The sequence below is a fragment of the Oncorhynchus nerka genome, linkage group LG14 (assembly GCF_034236695.1).
Source record: "Oncorhynchus nerka isolate Pitt River linkage group LG14, Oner_Uvic_2.0, whole genome shotgun sequence".
In the NCBI taxonomy this organism is placed as follows: domain Eukaryota; kingdom Metazoa; phylum Chordata; class Actinopteri; order Salmoniformes; family Salmonidae; genus Oncorhynchus; species Oncorhynchus nerka.
The window spans coordinates 11,703,956-11,724,101 of NC_088409.1; the positions used below are offsets into that span (position 1 = coordinate 11,703,956).

Below are 20,146 nucleotides of genomic sequence, written 5' to 3' on the forward strand. Positions count from 1 at the left end.
AGCATGTTGTGATTCTAGGAGTGTTGGATTGTTACCACCTTATCTTAAAATAAGCCAAATTATAAAACTGCATCAATATGCTGATAGGCTAAAACGACTAAATAACTATTCTCTAGTCTTCCACTTCCTCATCCTAGAGATTAGATTTTCATTTAATTACTTTTGAAAAGCAAAGGCAATGAAAACTTTAATAACTTTTCCTCAGTGCTTCCTAACTGATCGGGTGCTAATTTGCATACTACCATTGCACAAATCTAAAAGGGTAGAACGTATACCTCCTCTGAAAAACAACCAGAGTACAGTAGTTGAGAAACAAGAGATGGTTCTAAAAACTCTGACGTCACAAACGAGAGCTGTGTAGAGGGACCTAGATACTGATGATGTCATAGTGTATTTCCTGTCTTCAGGCTCATGCAGAGCTTTCGCCTCCCGTCATCGTTTTTGCAGAGTGGTTCCCAGTTCAGTTGTCTCCCACGACTAGTGACACTAGGCTGCCTTAGTGCTGGAGTAGTGGTGTCACTTTCAACCGGAGGACGGACTCACTGTAATGGATGGAATGGAATTTATGGTTTCCATGTGTTTGATACCATTCCATTCACTCCACTCCAGCCATTATTATGAGACGTCCTCCCCTCACCAGCCTCCTCTGTTCTGCAGGGTTGAGAGCAACATGTACCTCTTTAAATAAAATAGTAGCCAGGTCCCAGCCAGGCTTTAGCTTGGTCTTAACCAATCAGAATGGTCATCTGGCTCCGGTGCGCTTGACAACGATAGTGCCAGCCACCATGTCATACACAGTCCTGTTGTGTTGGAAGAAGAAGACCGTGATGAAGGCTGGGAACAAGAAGGCAATGGAGAAGTTTTTGTTCATGGCTCGGACTGTCGATCTGAAGAAGGACACAGGGACAATACGTGTGAAAGTCACGGAGATGATAGAAACAACAGACGAGCAGAACATCAAGGGACTTCATCTAATGGCCAGATTGTCATGTTTCACCTCATCACCACTTCAAAAATCAAGTGTCAAATAACCAAATGAGCTGGTTTATTATTTCACAACACGTGGATGGAGGGTTGGTGTTGGTGTGATCCACTACTTACGCAGAGAGAGTGACGTTGGTGGCAGGCACCACGAGGACCCGGTTGGGTTGAACTAGGATGGAGGAATCACAGCTGATCACTCTGAGACCAATGAGAAACTTCCCTGGAGTGGCGCCCCCTGCTCCCCAGATACACACAATCTGACAGGAGACAATCAATCAATAAAACCGTACTATCAACAGAGGGAACTTGTATTTGCAGACAGAGAGGAGAAACATGATAAAATACACCAAATCCATATCAAAGAATTAAAAAACTATCACACTGCAACGTCAGGACAAAGACAGAAACATCATCCCACTGCAACGTCAGGACAAAGACAGAAACATCATCCCACTGCAACGTCAGGACAAAGACAGAAACATCATCCCACTGCAACGTCAGGACAAAGACAGCAACATCATCCCACTGCAACGTCAGGACAAACACAGAAACATCATCCCACTGCAACATCAGGACAAAGACAGAAACAACAGGACAAAGACAGAAACATCAGGACAAAGACAGAAACATCATCCCACTGCAACGTCAGGACAAAGACAGAAACATCATCCCACTGCAACGTCAGGACAAAGACAGAAACATCATCCCACTGCAACGTCCGGACAAAGACAGAAACGTCAGGACAAAGACAGAAACGTCAGCCCACTGCAACGTCAGGACAAACACAGAAACATCAGAACAAAGACAGCAACATCATCCCACTGCAACGTCAGGACAAAGACAGAAACATCATCCCACTGCAACGTCAGGACAAAGACAGAAACAACATCCCACTGCAACGTCAGGACAAAGACAGAAACAACATCCCACTGCAACGTCAGGACAAACACAGAAACATCATCCCACTGCAACGTCAGGACAAAGACAGAAACATCATCCCACTGCAACATCAGGACAAAGACAGAAACAACAGGACAAAGACAGAAACATCATCCCACTGCAACGTCAGGACAAAGACAGAAACATCATCCCACTGCAACGTCAGGACAAAGACAGAAACATCATCCCACTGCAACGTCAGGACAAAAACAGAAACATCATCCCACTGCAACGTCAGGACAAAGACAGAAACATCATCCCACTGCAACGTCAGGATAAAGACAGAAACATCATCCCACTGCAACGTCCAGACAAAGACAGAAACATCATCCCACTGCAACGTCAGGACAAAGACAGAAACATCATCCCACTGCAACGTCCAGACAAAGACAGAAACATCATCCCACTGCAACGTCAGGACAAAGACAGCAACATCATCCCACTGCAACGTCAGGACAAAGACAGAAACAACATCCCACTGCAACGTCAGGACAAAGACAGCAACATCATCCCACTGCAACGTCAGGACAAAGACAGAAACATCATCCCTCTGCAACGTCCAGATAAAGACAGAAACATCATCCCTCTGCAACATCAGGACAAAGACAGCAACATAATCACACTGCAACGTCAGGACAAAGACAGCAACATTATCCCACTGCAACGTCAGGACAAAGACAAACATCATCCCACTGCAACGTCAGGACAAAGACAGAAACATCATCCCACTGCAACGTCAGGACAAAGACAGAAACGTCAGGACAAAGACAGAAACGTCAGCCCACTGCAACGTCAGGACAAAGACAGAAACATCATCCCACTGCAACGTCAGGACAAACACAGAAACATCATCCCACTACAACGTCAGGACAAACACAGAAACATCATCCCACTGCAACGTGAGGACAAACACAGAAACATCAGGACAAAGACAGAAACATCATCACACTGCAACGTCAGGACAAAGACAGAAAAATCATCCCACTACAACGTCAGGACAAAGACAGAAACAACATCCCACTGCAACGTCAGGACAAAGACAGAAACAACATCCCACTGCAACGTCAGGACAAAGACAGAAACAACATCCCACTGCAACGTCAGGACAAAGACAGAAACAACATCCCACTGCAACGTCAGGACAAAGACAGAAACATCATCCCACTGCAACGTCAGGACAAAGACAGAAACATCATCCCACTGCAACGTCAGGACAAAGACAGAAACATCATCCCACTGCAACGTCCAGACAAAGACAGAAACAACATCCCACTGCCACGTCAGGATAAAGACAGAAACATCATCCCACTGCAACGTCCAGACAAAGACAGAAACATCATCCCACTGCAACGTCAGGACAAAGACAGAAACATCATCCAACTGCAACGTCAGGACAAAGACAGCAACATCATCCCACTGCAACGTCAGGACAAAGACAGAAACATCATCCCACTGCAACGTCCAGACAAAGACAGAAACATCATCCCACTGCAACGTCAGGACAAAGACAGCAACATCATCCCACTGCAACGTCAGGACAAAGACAGAAACAACATCCCACTGCAACGTCAGGACAAAGACAGAAACATCATCCAACTGCAACGTCAGGACAAAGACAGCAACATCATCCCACTGCAACGTCAGGACAAAGACAGAAACATCATCCCACTGCAACGTCCAGACAAAGACAGAAACATCATCCCACTGCAATGTCAGGACAAAGACAGCAACATTATCCCACTGCAACGTCAGGACAAAGACAGAAACAACATCCCACTGCAACGTCAGGACAAAGACAGAAACAACATCCCACTGCAACGTCAGGACAAAGACAGCAACATCATCCCACTGCAACGTCAGGACAAAGACAGAAACAACATCCCATTGCAACGTCAGGACAAAGACAGCAACATCATCCCACTGCAACGTCAGGACAAAGACAGAAACATCATCCCACTGCAACGTCAGGACAAAGACAGAAACATCATCCCTCTGCAACGTCCAGATAAAGACAGAAACATCATCCCTCTGCAACATCAGGACAAAGACAGCAACATAATCACACTGCAACGTCAGGACAAAGACAGAAACATCATCCCACTGCAACGTCAGGACAAAGACAGCAACATCATCCCACTGCAACGTCAGGACAAAGACAGCAACATCATCCCACTGCAACGTCAGGACAAAGACAGCAACATCATCCCACTGCAACGTCAGGACAAAGACAGAAACAACATCCCACTGCAACGTCAGGACAAAGACAGCAACATCATCCCACTGCAACGTCAGGACAAAGACAGCAACATCATCCCACTGCAACGTCAGGACAAAGACAGAAACATCATCCCTCTGCAACGTCAGGACAAAGACAGAAACATCATCCCACTGCAACGTCAGGACAAAGACAGAAACAACATCCCATTGCAACGTCAGGACAAAGACAGCAACATCATCCCACTGCAACGTCAGGACAAAGACAGAAACATCATCCCACTGCAACGTCAGGACAAAGACAGAAACATCATCCCTCTGCAACGTCCAGATAAAGACAGAAACATCATCCCTCTGCAACATCAGGACAAAGACAGCAACATAATCACACTGCAACGTCAGGACAAAGACAGAAACATCATCCCACTGCAACGTCAGGACAAAGACAGCAACATCATCCCACTGCAACGTCAGGACAAAGACAGCAACATCATCCCACTGCAACGTCAGGACAAAGACAGCAACATCATCCCACTGCAACGTCAGGACAAAGACAGAAACAACATCCCACTGCAACGTCAGGACAAAGACAGCAACATCATCCCACTGCAACGTCAGGACAAAGACAGCAACATCATCCCACTGCAACGTCAGGACAAAGACAGAAACATCATCCCTCTGCAACGTCAGGACAAAGACAGAAACATCATCCCACTGCAACGTCAGGACAAAGACAGAAACATCATCCCACTGCAACGTCAGGACAAAGACAGCAACATCATCCCACTGCAACGTCAGGACAAAGACAGAAACATCATCCCACTGCAACGTCAGGACAAAGACAGCAACATCATCCCACTGCAACGTCAGGACAAAGACAGAAACATCATCCCTCTGCAACGTCCAGATAAAGACAGAAACATCATCCCTCTGCAACGTCCAGATAAAGACAGAAACATCATCCCTCTGCAACATCAGGACAAAGACAGAAACATCATCCAACTGCAACGTCAGGACAAAGACAGCAACATCATCCCACTGCAACGTCAGGACAAAGACAGAAACATCATCCCACTGCAACGTCAGGACAAACACAGAAACATCATCCCACTGCAACGTCAGGACAAAGACAGCAACATTATCCCACTGCAACGTCAGGACAAAGACAGAAACATCATCCCACTGCAACGTCAGGACAAAGACAGAAACATCATCCCACTGCAACGTCCAGATAAAGACAGAAACATCATCCCTCTGCAACGTCAGGACAAAAACAGTCAAGGGTCATTTCACAGCCCAGAGACATTAAAAGCAGAAAATCAAAACATTGTATGTGATTTGTGTTCACAGTAGCAGTTTGATTTGTCACCTGACCTCATAGAAACACACTAATATCCGGTAGACCAGGGCGACCAGCATCATCTTCTGGAGTTCTTCCATGGACGTGTCTTCATCTATTTCCTCCACAATGAAATGCATGGCGAACTTGGAAATGTCCCTGAAACAAAAATACAAATGATTCTTCAATCATGACTATACACAGTAGTTATGCATGCTACAAATTATTCTTCAATCATGACTATACACAGTAGTTATGCATGCTACAAATGATTCTTCAATCATGACTATATACAGTAGTTATGCATGCTACAAATTATTCTTCAATCATTAATACATACAGTAGTTATGCATGCTACAAATGATTCTTCAATCATGACTATACACAGTAGTTATGCATGCTACAAATTATTCTTCAATCATTAATACATACAGTAGTTATGCATGCTACAAATGATTCTTCAATCATGACTATACACAGTAGTTATGCATGCTACAAATGATTCTTCAATCATGACTATGCACAGTAGTTATGCATGCTACAAATGATTCTTCAATCATGACTATACACAGTAGTTATGCATGCTACAAATGATTCTTCAATCATGACTATACACAGTAGTTATGCATGCTACAAATGATTCTTCAATCATGACTATACACAGTAGTTATGCATGCTACAAATGATTCTTCAATCATGACTATACACAGTAGTTATGCATGCTACAAATGATTCTTCAATCATGACTATACACAGTAGTTATGCATGCTACAAATGATTCTTCAATTATGACTATACACAGTAGTTATGCATGCTACAAATGATTCTTCAATCATGACTATATACAGTAGTTATGCATGCTACAAATGATTCTTCAATCATGACTATATACAGTAGTTATGCATGCTACAAATGATTCTTCAATCATGACTATATACAGTAGTTATGCATGCTACAAATGATTCTTCAATCATGACTATATACAGTAGTTATGCATGCTACAAATGATTCTTCAATCATGACTATATACAGTAGTTATGCATGATTCTTCAATCATGACTATATTTTCACAGTAGTTATGCATGCATTGGACTAATCTTTACCATCACCCATGGAGTGCGAAACAAATCAATTCCTAGGATGTTTAAATAAAATACTACTTTTGATCAGGGGCCCAATAGAGGGGGGCCCATAGAGGGGGACCCATAGAGGGGGACCCATAGTGCTCTGGTCTAAAGGAATGCACTATAGGGAATAGAAGAACAGAAACATTTGTATTAAACTAAACTCACTTCATCCCACTCAGATGCATGATGCTGAGAATAATAGTTGCTTTGATGAAGAACAGAATGAAGAAATCCACCATTTCAGCCATGAACCTTTGAAGAGGAGAGGGAATACTGTATTCTCGACCTGCAAACACAAACAAAACATTTACGTTTTAGTAATTTAGCCGACGCCAGGGGTCACCAAACTCTTTCCTTTCGGGGGCCCCCCTTCCAGCGTTGGGGAACATCCCGGGACACCCCTGTGCGTGCACGCACCATGTCTATTTCTATGGGCACAGGCAATGTTCAGGACACACACAGTTCACACTCCTCATTGGTGGAGAGAATTTTGCAGGTTTAAAGCTTATTTCCTGCAATTCTACACATTTTGTCATGTGGTGCAAAGAAAATGCTGCAATTTTAAAGGACATTTTCTTGGAATTCTATACATTTTACCATGTCTAATGTGAATTCATGTGATTTTTGAGTGACCAAAAAAATTACAACAATATCTATGGGCCTCCCCATAGATTTGGGAACCACCGATTTAGCAGATGCTTTTATCCAGAGCATCTTAAAGTCGTGAGTAAATACATTTTCATGTTGATTTTCTGTACTGGTCTCCCATGGGGATCAAACCCACAACCCTGGTGTTGCAAGCACCGTGCTCTACCAAATGAGCCACAGACGTCGCCAACACATTCATTGACGACGGTTATTGTCCTTCAAGAGGAAATTCCTTGTTTCAAACATGTTAATATGCCTAGGTTGGGGGTCTTTAGCAACCCAGGCCTATAGCAGATGAGCCTACGGTGTTTACTTTAGCAGACCACAGAGGGCACTATTTTCATAATTCATCACTGTAACAGGCCTGTTGTCATGTTGCTTTATCTCAAACAGTTATTTAGCTATATAACCAACGTTATCATATTAGACAAGTACAATAATAACAACACCTGTGTCTCTGATAGCTACCTGGCCGTTGTGCATTGCCGTTCTGTTGTGGTTGTTGTTGCGCTGGTACTGAAGTGGACACAGCACCACTTCCAGCCGTTTCGCCAGGCGGAATCCCAGCCGCGGGGATGGCGGTTGGATACGTCGATAAGGGGAGTCCAAATGGATTATTGTACCAGTTCTGGGCATCAAAATTAGGGAAATCCGCTGGCCAGACGGGTGCAGTGAGTGGTTGCATTGGTTGCGGTGCAAAATACGGAGAAGTAGACACTGCCAGCCAACTTTGCCAGTTCACATATGCCGTGTAGTACTGCCACATCCACCCCTGCAACTTTTCACAGTACTCCGAGGTTGTACGTGTTTCGACAGTGCTCTTTCCACTTTCCGAAGTGTCTTGATGACGTAACTTTGGCATATTTTCGCCGATATCTAGCTTCTCTCTAATATTAAAAGACATGTTTTTCTTATCGACTTGTCTGTTTGTGTTCTCCACATCAGCCATGTTTAACGCCGACGTCACATCCGGAAGGATGTTTCCATTTCCGTGAAGAAAATATACAATTTCTGGAATAACATAATTACTGTGATAATAATTGCAAATATTTTGCAAGTAAGCTGCATTCAAAGAGGTAAACAATATCGATGATAAAACAATCACTCACAGCAACATATCATAAAATAACAAGTTTCGTCATAATATTCCCAGCCTGGCCAAAATGAACACCGTGCACTTCTACATACCACTAGGGCGCAGCACTGCTACCCTTATAGTGAAAGACGCAGAGCATTGGAAATACACTGACTAGCCTTCTGTACCAGATAGTATTATTGACTGTTCTTCACTCCAATCACAATGAATTCGACTATGGTCTTTAGTTCCAAACCCATCACTAATAGCCATATTATTTTCACCTATCCTGTTTTCAGATAATTTCCAAAGAATGACCAGAGAGAGAGAGATCTTTGTTCCATTAAGGCCTGGTATATCCTTGAAATGACTTACATCTCACACCTTCAATGGATGACTGGAGGTGCAGTGTGCACAACCTTGTCCTGCAAATCTCCCTCTGTCTGTATATTTTATATAGCAATAGTAGGCTATTTAACCACTCTGTGTTTTTTTGCACTTTGAGAATTGTGAAATTGGATGCATCTGATATGCCCTCTATGTCCACCGCTACTGCTGCTTTTCTTAACGTTTTACAGCAAGCAAACAGTTAATAAGTTCAATTACATTACAGCCTTCATCTCAGAATTCCTTAGCCAACTAATTTCCAAGAACTTGCCAATCAGTTCTTTGATGCCTCAAAATAAAATAAATCTGTTCAAAGGACCCCTGCCACTACCACAGAGTGTAAAGAAAAATCTGAGGCACAAGGCCATTTTCAAAGACCTGCCCTAAGTCAGCTTAACCTAAACAACAATGTGGTTATTCAGCCGTAACAATCGGACACCCAGGGTTCCGACGTTCTTTGGGAGATCAGATTGTAATAGAAAGTCCCTGAATGTCTTCTCAGGATACAGGGGACTGGTAAGTTGAGTAGGGGTTGACAGGGGACTGGTAAGTTGAGTAGGGGTGGACAGGGGACTGGTAAGTTGAGTAGGGGTGGACAGGGGACTGGTAAATTGAGTAGGGGTGGACAGGGGACTGGTAAGTTGAGTAGGCGTGGACAGGGGACTGGTAAATTGAGTAGGGGTGGACAGGGGACTGGTAAGTTGAGTAGGGGTTGACAGGGGACTGGTAAGTTGAGTAGGGGTGGACAGGGGACTAGTAAGTTGAGCAGGGGTGGACAGGGGACTGGTAAGTTGAGTAGGGGTGGACAGGGGACTGGTAAGTTGAGTAGGGGTGGACAGGGGATAGAGTAAGGAGAAGAAAAGGGAAAATGGAGCAAAAGATTAACAAAAATGTCAGAGGAGTGTGTGTGAGTGCGTGTGCGTGTGTGTCCTTGGTCTTATTCAACTTGGCTAGATCAGCTTTTCATTAATCAGGACAGATTGCTGCAGGAGCACCACCCATGGTCATAATCATTCACTAAAACCCCCAAATCTTTCGGAGAATTTGGCCGCAACCTACTGCCCCAGAAAGCCCTAATTAAAGGAATTAGGTGCACTTGCTTGGACTGGAAGTCTGTGCCTGTGTCCTAAATGGCACCCCATTCCATATTTAGTGCATTTCTTTTGACCACAGCCCTATGGGCCCCCTTATGGACCCTAGTCAAAAGTAGTGCACTATATAGGGAATTGGCTGCCATTTGTGATGAAGTCTTTGCATCCACAACAATAAGCCTGTTTCAGATGAGAGGTCACAACATAGACCTTAAACTGGGATTTGGCCTCCCCTCTAAACCTCCCCATAAACCCCCCCAGCCACTCTGATACTACATCTGCCTCAAATGGCACCCTATTCCCATCATAGTGCACTACTTATGACTAGGGCCCATAGGGGGGCCCATAGGGCTGTGGTCAAAAGTAGTACACTATATAGTAAATAGGGTGCCATTTGGAACATACCCTAGGACATCACATTCCATATAGATTGTTCTTTTGTGTTTGACTAAAAACAGCAAACCAAGGGACCCCGTGACACTCCTCAGTTGTAACCCTGCTGGTTTCAAAGTGTGTGCAAGCCAGTGTGAGCTTTTTGATCCAATAGTTATGTGCATACTTGATACATTTGGCAAACACAATGTTCGAGGAATAGTTTGACCTTGGTTTTCAAGAAACACTCCCGGATGTGTTGACTGAACCATCGTGTGTGTGTGTGTAACCAACTAACTTGCAACTGTAGTGACGCTATCATGACAAATCAACACTTAGTTTCAAAAATCACATGATATCATGTGTGAAAAATCTGACCATGAAGCAGAAGACAGTTGGTCTTCTCTCAAGGTCTGCATCCCAAGTGACACCCGATTCCCTTTATAGTGCATAGGGCTCTGGTCATAAGTAGTGCACTATGCAGGCAATAGGGAGACATTTGTGATGCAGAAAAGGTTAGGCCCAGGTCAAAAGTAGTGCACTATGCAGGGAATAGGGAGACATTTGTGATGCAGTAAAGGTTAGGCCCGGGTCAAAAGTAGTGCACTATGTAGGGAATAGGGAGCCATTTGTGATGCAGAAGGTTAGGCCCGGGTCAAAAGTAGTGCACTATGTAGGGAATAGGGAGCCATTTGTGATGCAGAAAAGGTTAGGCCCGGGTCAAAAGTAGTGCACTATGTAGGGAATAGGGAGCCATTTGGGATGCATTAAATGTTAAAGTTTAAGGCATCTCAACCCAAAGAGCCAGATACAAAAAGGTGCTTGTCATTCATTCATCAGTCCAGCTCCATTAAGCAGCAACACTAAACCAGTGGTATTACAACTTTAATACTCAGAACTTACTCCGTTCATGAACAAGAGACTGTAAATGCTGCGTTCCTAACCAGGTGGGATGTTACCAGCTGTGAAGCTATGAATAACAGTTGGATGCATTCACGTGCTTTGAACTCATTGAGGAATGCTGATTGGCTAATGGCCAACAAGCTACATAAACCATAATCTAACAGAGGTCAGCGTGTGGGAGAAGTGGGAGCTCAGGATGATAGTTTCCCACTAGTAATGACCAGTTGAAGTCCGTTCTAATGGATTTTCCCCCAGTCGTGTGGTAAATTCCCACTTCGTTATGAACGCAGCATAAGGGGTCAGGTGTCATGTCTAATGGGTGCTGGAAGGCTATGAAGAGGGCTGGACAGTACTCCCTCTGGCATTGTGCATTCTTATTGGATTTGACATTTTTGGGACCTGTTGACAATGAGCTCATTTGGACTAATCTTTCTGGGAGATTTCTGCCTTTTGTTAGCCCATAACAGTAGGGTGTTATGTCAGTCTTATGGGAAATGGCATAACCTTTACTTTTTGGACTACATGACTCTACCCAGATGAGCACCCCATTCCATAGATACGCTGGCACATCTAAACCTCTGACAAGCTTAACTTGGTCTTGAAATGTTACCATTTCTGATCTTGGGTCTACATACAAACCCGTGAGCTGTTCGGGGGGGGGACTACTATGTAGAATGTAAGCTGATTATATTTTTATTGTAGACAACTTGGCACCTGTACTTGTATGAGAATGTTTAATTTTGGCACCCAGCCTGGGTAAGCTTGTGAATTATTTCCCACCCATGAACAGATTTAGGATTCAGCAAGTGTCAAATCAAATCAAATTTATATAGCCCTTCGTACATCAGCTGATATCTCAAAGTGCTGTACAGAAACCCAGCCTAAAACCCCAAACAGCAAGCAATGCAGGTGTAAAAGCACAGTGGCTAGGAAAAACTCCCTAGAAAGTTAAGGTCCTACTGTAAGTTAATTTGCATTAATGAATTTTGACAAGGGCCCTTAAGGCTTGTGAAAACTAGTGCACTATAAAGCTAAGAGGGTGGCATTTGGAACGCTTGAGGACCCATCCTAGAGACACTTGGAACAAACGGAGATGCAGTCATAGCAACAGTACCACTGGGCAGACCACTGGTCCCAGTAGTCATATTCAGAAGCACCTGAATGGTGCTGGAAAGTTAACAGAATAGAACAGTCCTAAATGGGCAAAGAAATTCAGGTTTTAATATTCAGTAATAGCTAGTTAGCAGCAGCACGCTAATATGAAGGCATCCAGGGGTTAGTTACCATGCCACTGCTCAGACAATACTTCATATTCCTCAGTGGTTTAGGAGTGGTGCTTGCCCAGTGTCACAATAATGAATCATTCCCCCCCCCACTAGTCAGTCATGGCAGTTTATGCATCGTATTATAGACATGGTCAGTTTTGGACATTTCTACTTGGTCACCAGTTCTCAATAGGTACAGTGTGAAATCTATGTATTTTGCAGGGAACACTTAGCATACTTTGAGCACGCTACACTAACATTATTATTGGAGAAAAATTGACACTGAAATGTATTGAATGTTAGCACCACCTACAACCAAAGTACTCCGGATAGACCAGAGATTTGCCCGTTTGTAATCCATATGGATTAAGTTTGCTGAATAGGCCTTAGCCTCCGAACTGGCCTACATATTGCAATGAAGGAAATACCACTTTTCACAAAGCAGAACTGACTTTATTGAAAGCTTAATGGGATTTTGGTACCAATTGAGTCAGTGAATTTAACATGGTAGGTATTGAACAGATAACATGCATGTTTTTGATTTGCTGGTGGGGGTCTTCAATTCAGCAGGCTGGAATCACACCTCTTTCTCATAAGTCCTCAGCGCCACCACATCATCCATTACACATTTCTAGAAAAGAGAGCAGTACACGCTTTAGGTCATGCAATGACAACAAGTGTCAGAACCGAGAACTCAAAATGTAATTACACATTCAGTGATGAACAAACCACCAAATCAGCCTGAGTGAATCAGTTAGTTGTTGTAGTTCCACTTGAAACTGCAGTCTGAAAGAGCCAACCCACATTAACTTCCTTTAAACTGACGGGCATTATCACGTAGGCTAAGGGTAGGAGTTAAAACATTACTATAAAAGGGAACTGACCATGTTGGCCAATGAACAGAGCGTAGATAAGTTAACAGGTTTAATACGACATATAAACCCTGGATGACTGACCGGGGGCACCATTGATACCACTGTCCAGCCACCGTAATATTCAATCATAAAATACATGTTGGAATCTATATTAATTCATTCTATAACAGACTCACATTATGTGAGCTAAATAATGCATTATAATTTACTTTAAGGAAACTGATGTTACTGTACCCACTACAACCCCCTCACCCCCCCAAAAAAAACATGCATTCCATTCATTCCTATGGAGGACTGGTCGTACTGGATAGTGCCTATGGTGGACCGGTGGCAGCAAAGCCTCGCAATGGCAATGCCAACACATGCAGCTACAATCCCAGGTTTATGTAAATCATTGGGTTTATTAGCACTCGATTACCAATGAATCCTTTAGTTTAAAATAATTAAGTAGCGTGTTGCACATGACTGCAAGTGCTTATCAAGCCACGCTTCCCAGCCAAAACTATAAAGGACATTTTGAACACGTTCGCGCGTAAAAACGCGTGCCATCCTTGTTGGTAACCCGGCAGAACGCAATTTACAAGATGACAACCTGCATTGCATAATGATGATCACATGAAACATTGAACAATATGGACATATTCCAAAATAGGCTTATGAAAAACGCATATTTTATGTCAAATCCAGCAGAGAAGGGAATAGCAAGCAAGACATTAAACCTTACCGCAATCAATTTTCCATCTTGCAACTCCCGCTCGAGCGTGGTAGTCTTGCCGTCCCAAGTTTGTTTCTGCACCAGTTTTCCGTTCTCAAAGGTCATCAGAGTCTGGAAATAGAGTAGTGTCAGGAGGGCACAACTCACTAAATTTTAAAGTAATTTCTTTTTTACAATCAATTGGAAATCACACTACTGTAACAACCGGCATGTCTATGGTGTGGCTCCTGCACCCACCTTGGTTTTCCTGTCATCTGCAGTCATCTCGTCGAATTCTTCATTCAGTTTAAACTTGGCCTCTGTGGTTTTGAAAGTGCTCTGGGATTTCATTGATATTACACCGTCGTCGATGCTGAACAGCAAATTGGGCTTCGCCATATTCCCCATCTGCCGAGTAGCAAAACCCACACCTGTGAAACAAACGGATATTTATCTAATCAACTTTAGTAAGGTTCTAGATGTCTTTCATTAAAAAAAAACTGCTTTATTTAATAAGGTAAGACTTCACCTATTGCCTTCATATATTCATCAAAATTCTCGCTGGAAGTCATCTTCCAAGTTCCAACGAATGCCTCGACCATGTTGTAAATTTGAGCTAATCAACACCACAAACCACGTTAACGCACACTGCTTCGAATCTGCAATAATTACATATGGGCCCGTTGTCATATTTGAAGCCTCATCTAGCACGTGCTTACCCATGCAAGCCAATCAAGTGCTAGATCTGGTGCTTCCATGGCAACAGAGAGGATGAGGGGCGGGGAATAAATTATTTTCGGGCAGGGACTCAGCCTGCACTGTCTTTGGCAGCGGTCTTCAACCTTTTCTTACCCAGGGACCCCCTGCCAGGCGAGACCAAGGAACCCCAATCACATGTTGGCAAAAATATATTTAAAAACATCATGTATTGTATCTTGTCTCATCATCTGGTGAATGATCATGTCAAGGAGAAGTAATCAACATTTTCAACTGAATAGATTTGGTAGATAGTTTTGACCTCAACACATGATAGCCTAATTGGAAGAGAATGTGTAAACCCTAACATAGCCAATTAGCTAGAAAGGTAAGTCAAAAACATTTTCACTAAGAGCAGCTGTTCAGCTGGTAAAACAGAGATTAAAGACAACAAGGATGTGTTGGCAAAAATGAATGTAAAGTCAAGAAAGCCTATCAGCAGCCAGCGGCCCTTGAAGCAATGGGTGCTTTTTGAAAGGGTGATTTGCTCAATAATAGGAATTGGAGAAAAAAAACATACACATTTATAAAATAATATATTCTCCTCTTTTCTACTGTGGGTATGTAATACACATTTTGTTTATTTCATTATTGCTAGCGATATTCATAAAAATAAAAAAAATTAAATATATATTTTCCACTTTTTTATTTATTTTAATATTTACACTACCGTTCAAAAGTTTGGGGTCACTTAGAAATGTCCTTGTTTGTGAAAGAAAAGCAATTTTTTTTGCACATTAAAATAACTTAAAATTGATCAGAAATACAGTGTAGACATTGTTAACATTGTAAATGACTATTGTAGCTGGTTCGCGCCCGGGTATGGGCGAGGGGATACTGTTATACTGTTACATAGGCATACAGAGGCCCATTATCAGCAACCATCACTCCTGTGTTCCAATGGCACGTTGTGTTAGCTAATTCAAGTCTATCATTTGAAAAGGCTAATTGATCATTAGAAAACCCTTTTGCAATTATGTTAGCACAGCTGAAAACTGTTGTTGTGATTAAAGAATCAATAAAACTGGCATTCTTTAGACTAGTTGAGTGTCTGGAGCATCATCATTTGAGTGTCTGGAGCATCATCAAAATGGCCAGAAACAAAGACCTTTCTTCTGAAATTCTATTCTTGTTCTGAGAAATGAAGGCTATTCCATGCGAGAAATTGCCAAGAAACTGAAGATCTCGTACAACGCTGTGTACTATTCCCTTCACAGAACAGAGCAAACTGGCTCTAACCAGAATAGAAAGAGTGGGAGGCCCCGGTGCACAACTGAGCAAGAGGACAAGTACATTAGAGTGTCTAGTTTGAGAAACAGACGCCTCACAAGTCTTCAACTGGCAGCTTCATTAAATAGTACCCGCAAAACACCAGTCTCAACGTCAACAGTGAAGAGGCGACTCCGGGATGCTGGCCTTCTAGGCAGAGTTGCAAAGAAAAAGCCATATCTAAGACAATAAAAGATTAAGATGGGCAAAGAACACAGACACTGGACAGAGGAGCCCCACGGTGGAGGTGTCATAATACCCATTAAACTTAGAGGTCAAACAGGGAAATGGTTCCAAATGTTTTTTCACCATTCATTTTTCCCATTGGAGATTTTAGAAACACTTAAAATAAGGGCTGTGTATCGTGTAGACTTCCCCTGGTGTGACGTTTTGATAACCATGTCAATCTCCGACAAGGTGACTTTTATCAATATATTCTTCTCTATTTGCTCTCAGATTCTAAAATGCTAATTAGCATCAAACTAGACATCAAATCAAACTTGATTTGTCACATGCACCGAATACAACAAGTGTAGACTTTACCGTGAAATGCTTACTTTACAAGCCCTTCACCAACAGTGCAGTTAGAGAAAATATTTACCAAGTAGGCTAAAATAAAAAGTAATAATACAAAGTATCACAATAAGAATAACAATAACGAGGCTAAATACAGGGGGCACCGGTACCGAGTCACCGAGGCACCGGTACCGAGTCACCGAGGCACCGGTACCGAGTCACCGAGGCACCGGTACCGAGTGTGCAGGGGTACAGGTCACTGAGTCACCGAGGCACCGGTACCGAGTCACCGAGGCACCGGTACCGAGTCACCGAGGCACCGGTACCGAGTCACCGAGGCACCGGTACCGAGTGTGCGGGGGTACAGGTCACTGAGTCACCGAGGCACCGGTACCGAGTGTGCAGGGGTACAAGTCACTGAGTCACCGAGGCACCGGTACAGAGTGTGCGGGGGTACAGGTCACTGAGTCACCGAGGCACCGGTACAGAGTCACCGAGGCACCGGTACCGAGTGTGCGGGGGTACAGGTCACTGAGTCACTGAGGCACCGGTACCGAGTGTGCAGGGGTACAGGTCACTGAGTCACCGAGGCACCGGTACCGAGTGTGCAGGGGTACAGGTCACTGAGTCACCGAGGCACCGGTACAGAGTCACCGAGGCACCGAGGCACCGAGGCACCGGTACCAAGTGTGCGGGGGTACAGGTCACCGAGGCACCGAGGCACCGGTACCGAGTGTGCGGGGGTACAGGTCACCGAGTCACCGAGGTACCGAGTGTGCGGGGGTACAGGTTAGTTGAGGTAATTTGTAGATGTACTGTAGGTGGGGGTGAAGTGACTATGCATAGATAATAAACAGCGAGTAGCAGCAGTGTACAAAAAGGAAGGGGGAGGGGTCAATGTAAATTGTCCGGAGGCGGGTGATTTTATTAATTGTTCAGCAGTCCTATGGCTTGGGGGTGGAAGCTGTTGAGGAGCCTTTTTCTTATTTACATTTTTATTTAACCTTTATTTAACCAGGTAGACTTGTTGAGAACAAGTTCTCATTTGTAACGGCAACCTGGCCAAGATAAAGCAAAGCAGTTTGACACATACAACAACACAGTTACACATGGAATAAAGAAACATAAAGAAACATACAGTCAAAAAGTAGTAAAAGTAGTAAAAGTCTATATACAGCATGTGCAAATGAGGTGGGATAAGGGAGGTGAGGTAAAAAATAGGCCATAGTGGTGAAGTAATTACAATATAGCAATTAAACACTGGAATGGTAGATGTGCAGAAGATGAATGAGCAAGTAGAGATACTGGGGTGCAAAGGAGCAAGATAAATTAATAAATACAGTATGGGGATGAGGTAGTTGGATGGTCTATTTACAGATGGCCTATGTAAAGGTGCAGTGATCTGTGAGTTGCTCTGACAGCTGGTGCTTAAAGCTAGTGAGAGGGAGATATGAGTCTCCAGCTTCAACTTTTGGTCCTTGACTCGGTATCATGCAAGATTACAAATCCTAAACGTCATCTGTAGCTGACATCTTTGCTAACAGGTATTGTGTCAATTTAAAACGTGCACAAGACAGTTCACAGATTTGTCAATTTAAAAACAGTTTTCCAATTTATTAATCTATTCATTACTACATTTAGCTAACCTTAGATAGCTAATCCAGAGGTTCTTACCTTTGCTTCGTTTCAGCAGTCCCGTCCAGATCATCATGCCATGTGTAGTTTATGATAGACACATTAGCCACTAATTAGCATTTCATTTTTTGGGTGGTAAATACAGGCAAATTTATTGATACAAGTCACCTTGTCCTAGAGAGATTTACACAGTTATCAAAAATCACACCAGGGTAAGCCTACACGAACCACAACTCTTATTTTAAGTGTTTCTAAAATCCTCTATGGGAAAAATTAATAGTTGGGAAATTATTGGAACCATTTCCTTGATTGACCGCTAGTTTTTATGGGTATTATGACTCATACTGGGGTACTTTATCTCCACCCTGCAAATTCTATTAAATTATGTTCTATTCTATTTGGTTCTGTTCTATTCTGTTCTGTTCTATTCTGTTCTAATAATTTCTATTCTGTTCTGTTCTGTTCTATTCTGTTCTGTTATGTTCTATTCTGTTCTGTTCTGTTCTATTCTGTTCTGTTCTGTTCTGTTCTATTCCCTTCTGTTCTGTCCTGTTCTATTCTATTGTAAAGCAGTGAGGTCCATTGAGCCAGCAGATGGAGGCAGTGAACATCATATTGAACGACATTCCACGTCTTTATTTATTTTTCACAGGAAAACTCCAGATTTTCATCCAACAAAGTTTGTCTGACTGAGTAACAGATTGTAAAGAACAGGGGAGGGAAGAAATATCTTGAGGGACCTGCATGGTTACTGTTACTAACATGATGGTCCTTTATGTACGCTGAACAGTTCATGACTCCAGGTCCAATAAAATACATTTCAAAATAGCTTTTGTAGTTGCTATTATATGTTCATAAATGGTAGAATATTTTCTTTCCGCTGGGACGCTATAAACCTTTACACTAATGATCTCGCTGCAGCAAGTCTCCATCACTAGTATTCTACTGCTATCCAATGGTCTCTAGTGGATACATTGCATACTACTACATCAGGAACTTAAAGGGCACATCGAGTGATTGAGTCCCAAATGGCACCCTATTTCCTACTGTACACTACTTTTGACCAGAACCCCATGAGCCCTAGTCAAAAGTGATCTACTGTTGTCTACAGGCTTCAGTATGTGTCATCTAGCTGCCATCTATACCTCAATCTTGGCCACACTATAGTCTCCTGCCCAGACCAGACCCTATTAGTGGGGTCAGACCAGACCAGTCCATATGAGTGGGGTCAATGGGCAATGATGATTTCCTCAAGGATTTCCTTTTAATCACTTCCTGGGTATTCATGGAGGCAACAATGGCGCTAAAATGAAGTTTGAGACTCTCGACCAACCCTAATCTCATCAACCCAGAACCAAAATCTTGCGTCTGTCCACGACAGATTCTATGCTATATTACTGTTAGCTAATACTTTGCTCATATATATATTACATACAGATGTAGGATCTTAATTTGAGCCAGTTTGTTACAACAGGAAAATAATCCTGCATCAACAGAAAATGTGAATAATGTGGATTATAATTAATGGACATTTTTGTAGGGGTTGATACCTTTTTCTGCAGGGCAAATCAAGTCTGAAATTTCAATGTCGGAATTACACTTTAGAAGTCTTTATAAAACTCAAATACACTACAAGTTTGAATATCCTGCTGTGTAGGACAATGCTCAGCAACAGAAAAGTGATCAAATGAAGAGCCAACATCTGTATGCAACTCCTTCATTCACCAAAAACCAAGAAAAAGGGTAGTTTGTCACGACTCCCGTCGAAGTTGGGCTCCCCCGCCTGTTCGGGTGGTGCTCGGTGGTCGTCGTCACCGGCTGACTAGCCGCCACCGATCCCTTTTTTATGTTCGGTTAGTTTTGTCTCATTCGTTACACCTGTTCCTATTTTGTGTGTGCTTGGTTGTCTTCCCTATTTAGCATATGGAACCCGCCCCTTTATTGTGCGGGATTATTTTGATGTTCACGTTGTAGTCGTCGGTGTTGTTAGTGCTCTGGACCTTGTTACCCGTTGGTTTGGGTTGGTCAGTGTTTGCTCCCTGCGTGTTGGGCATTTC

The 20,146-nt window shown here is 43.0% G+C and overlaps 2 protein-coding genes across 3 annotated transcripts; both read right to left on the reverse strand.

Moving 5' to 3' along the window:
- Positions 1-645: 645 nt before the first annotated feature.
- LOC135575124 (protein FAM8A1-like) lies at positions 646-8,216 on the reverse strand. Of its 2 annotated transcripts, none has more exons than XM_065027392.1 (5): positions 7,720-8,216; positions 6,769-6,889; positions 5,512-5,635; positions 1,102-1,241; positions 646-887 (listed from the first exon to the last, which is right to left on the reverse strand). In XM_065027392.1, exons 1-5 carry the CDS (start codon positions 8,198-8,200, stop codon positions 743-745), a joined length of 1,011 nt encoding a protein of 336 aa, XP_064883464.1. In that variant the 5' UTR covers positions 8,201-8,216; the 3' UTR covers positions 646-742. The 2 variants fall into 2 exon arrangements, with proteins under 2 accessions (XP_064883464.1, XP_064883465.1); XM_065027393.1 differs by having other exon boundaries at positions 7,701-7,984.
- Positions 8,217-12,775: 4,559 nt separating this feature from the next.
- Positions 12,776-14,586, reverse strand: LOC135575125 (fatty acid-binding protein, adipocyte-like). Its single transcript, XM_065027394.1, has 4 exons — positions 14,443-14,586; positions 14,172-14,344; positions 13,944-14,045; positions 12,776-12,975 (listed from the first exon to the last, which is right to left on the reverse strand). The coding sequence occupies exons 1-4, from the start codon at positions 14,513-14,515 to the stop codon at positions 12,922-12,924; spliced, it is 402 nt and encodes a 133-aa protein (XP_064883466.1). The 5' UTR covers positions 14,516-14,586; the 3' UTR covers positions 12,776-12,921.
- Between the last annotated feature and the right edge of the window lie 5,560 nt (positions 14,587-20,146).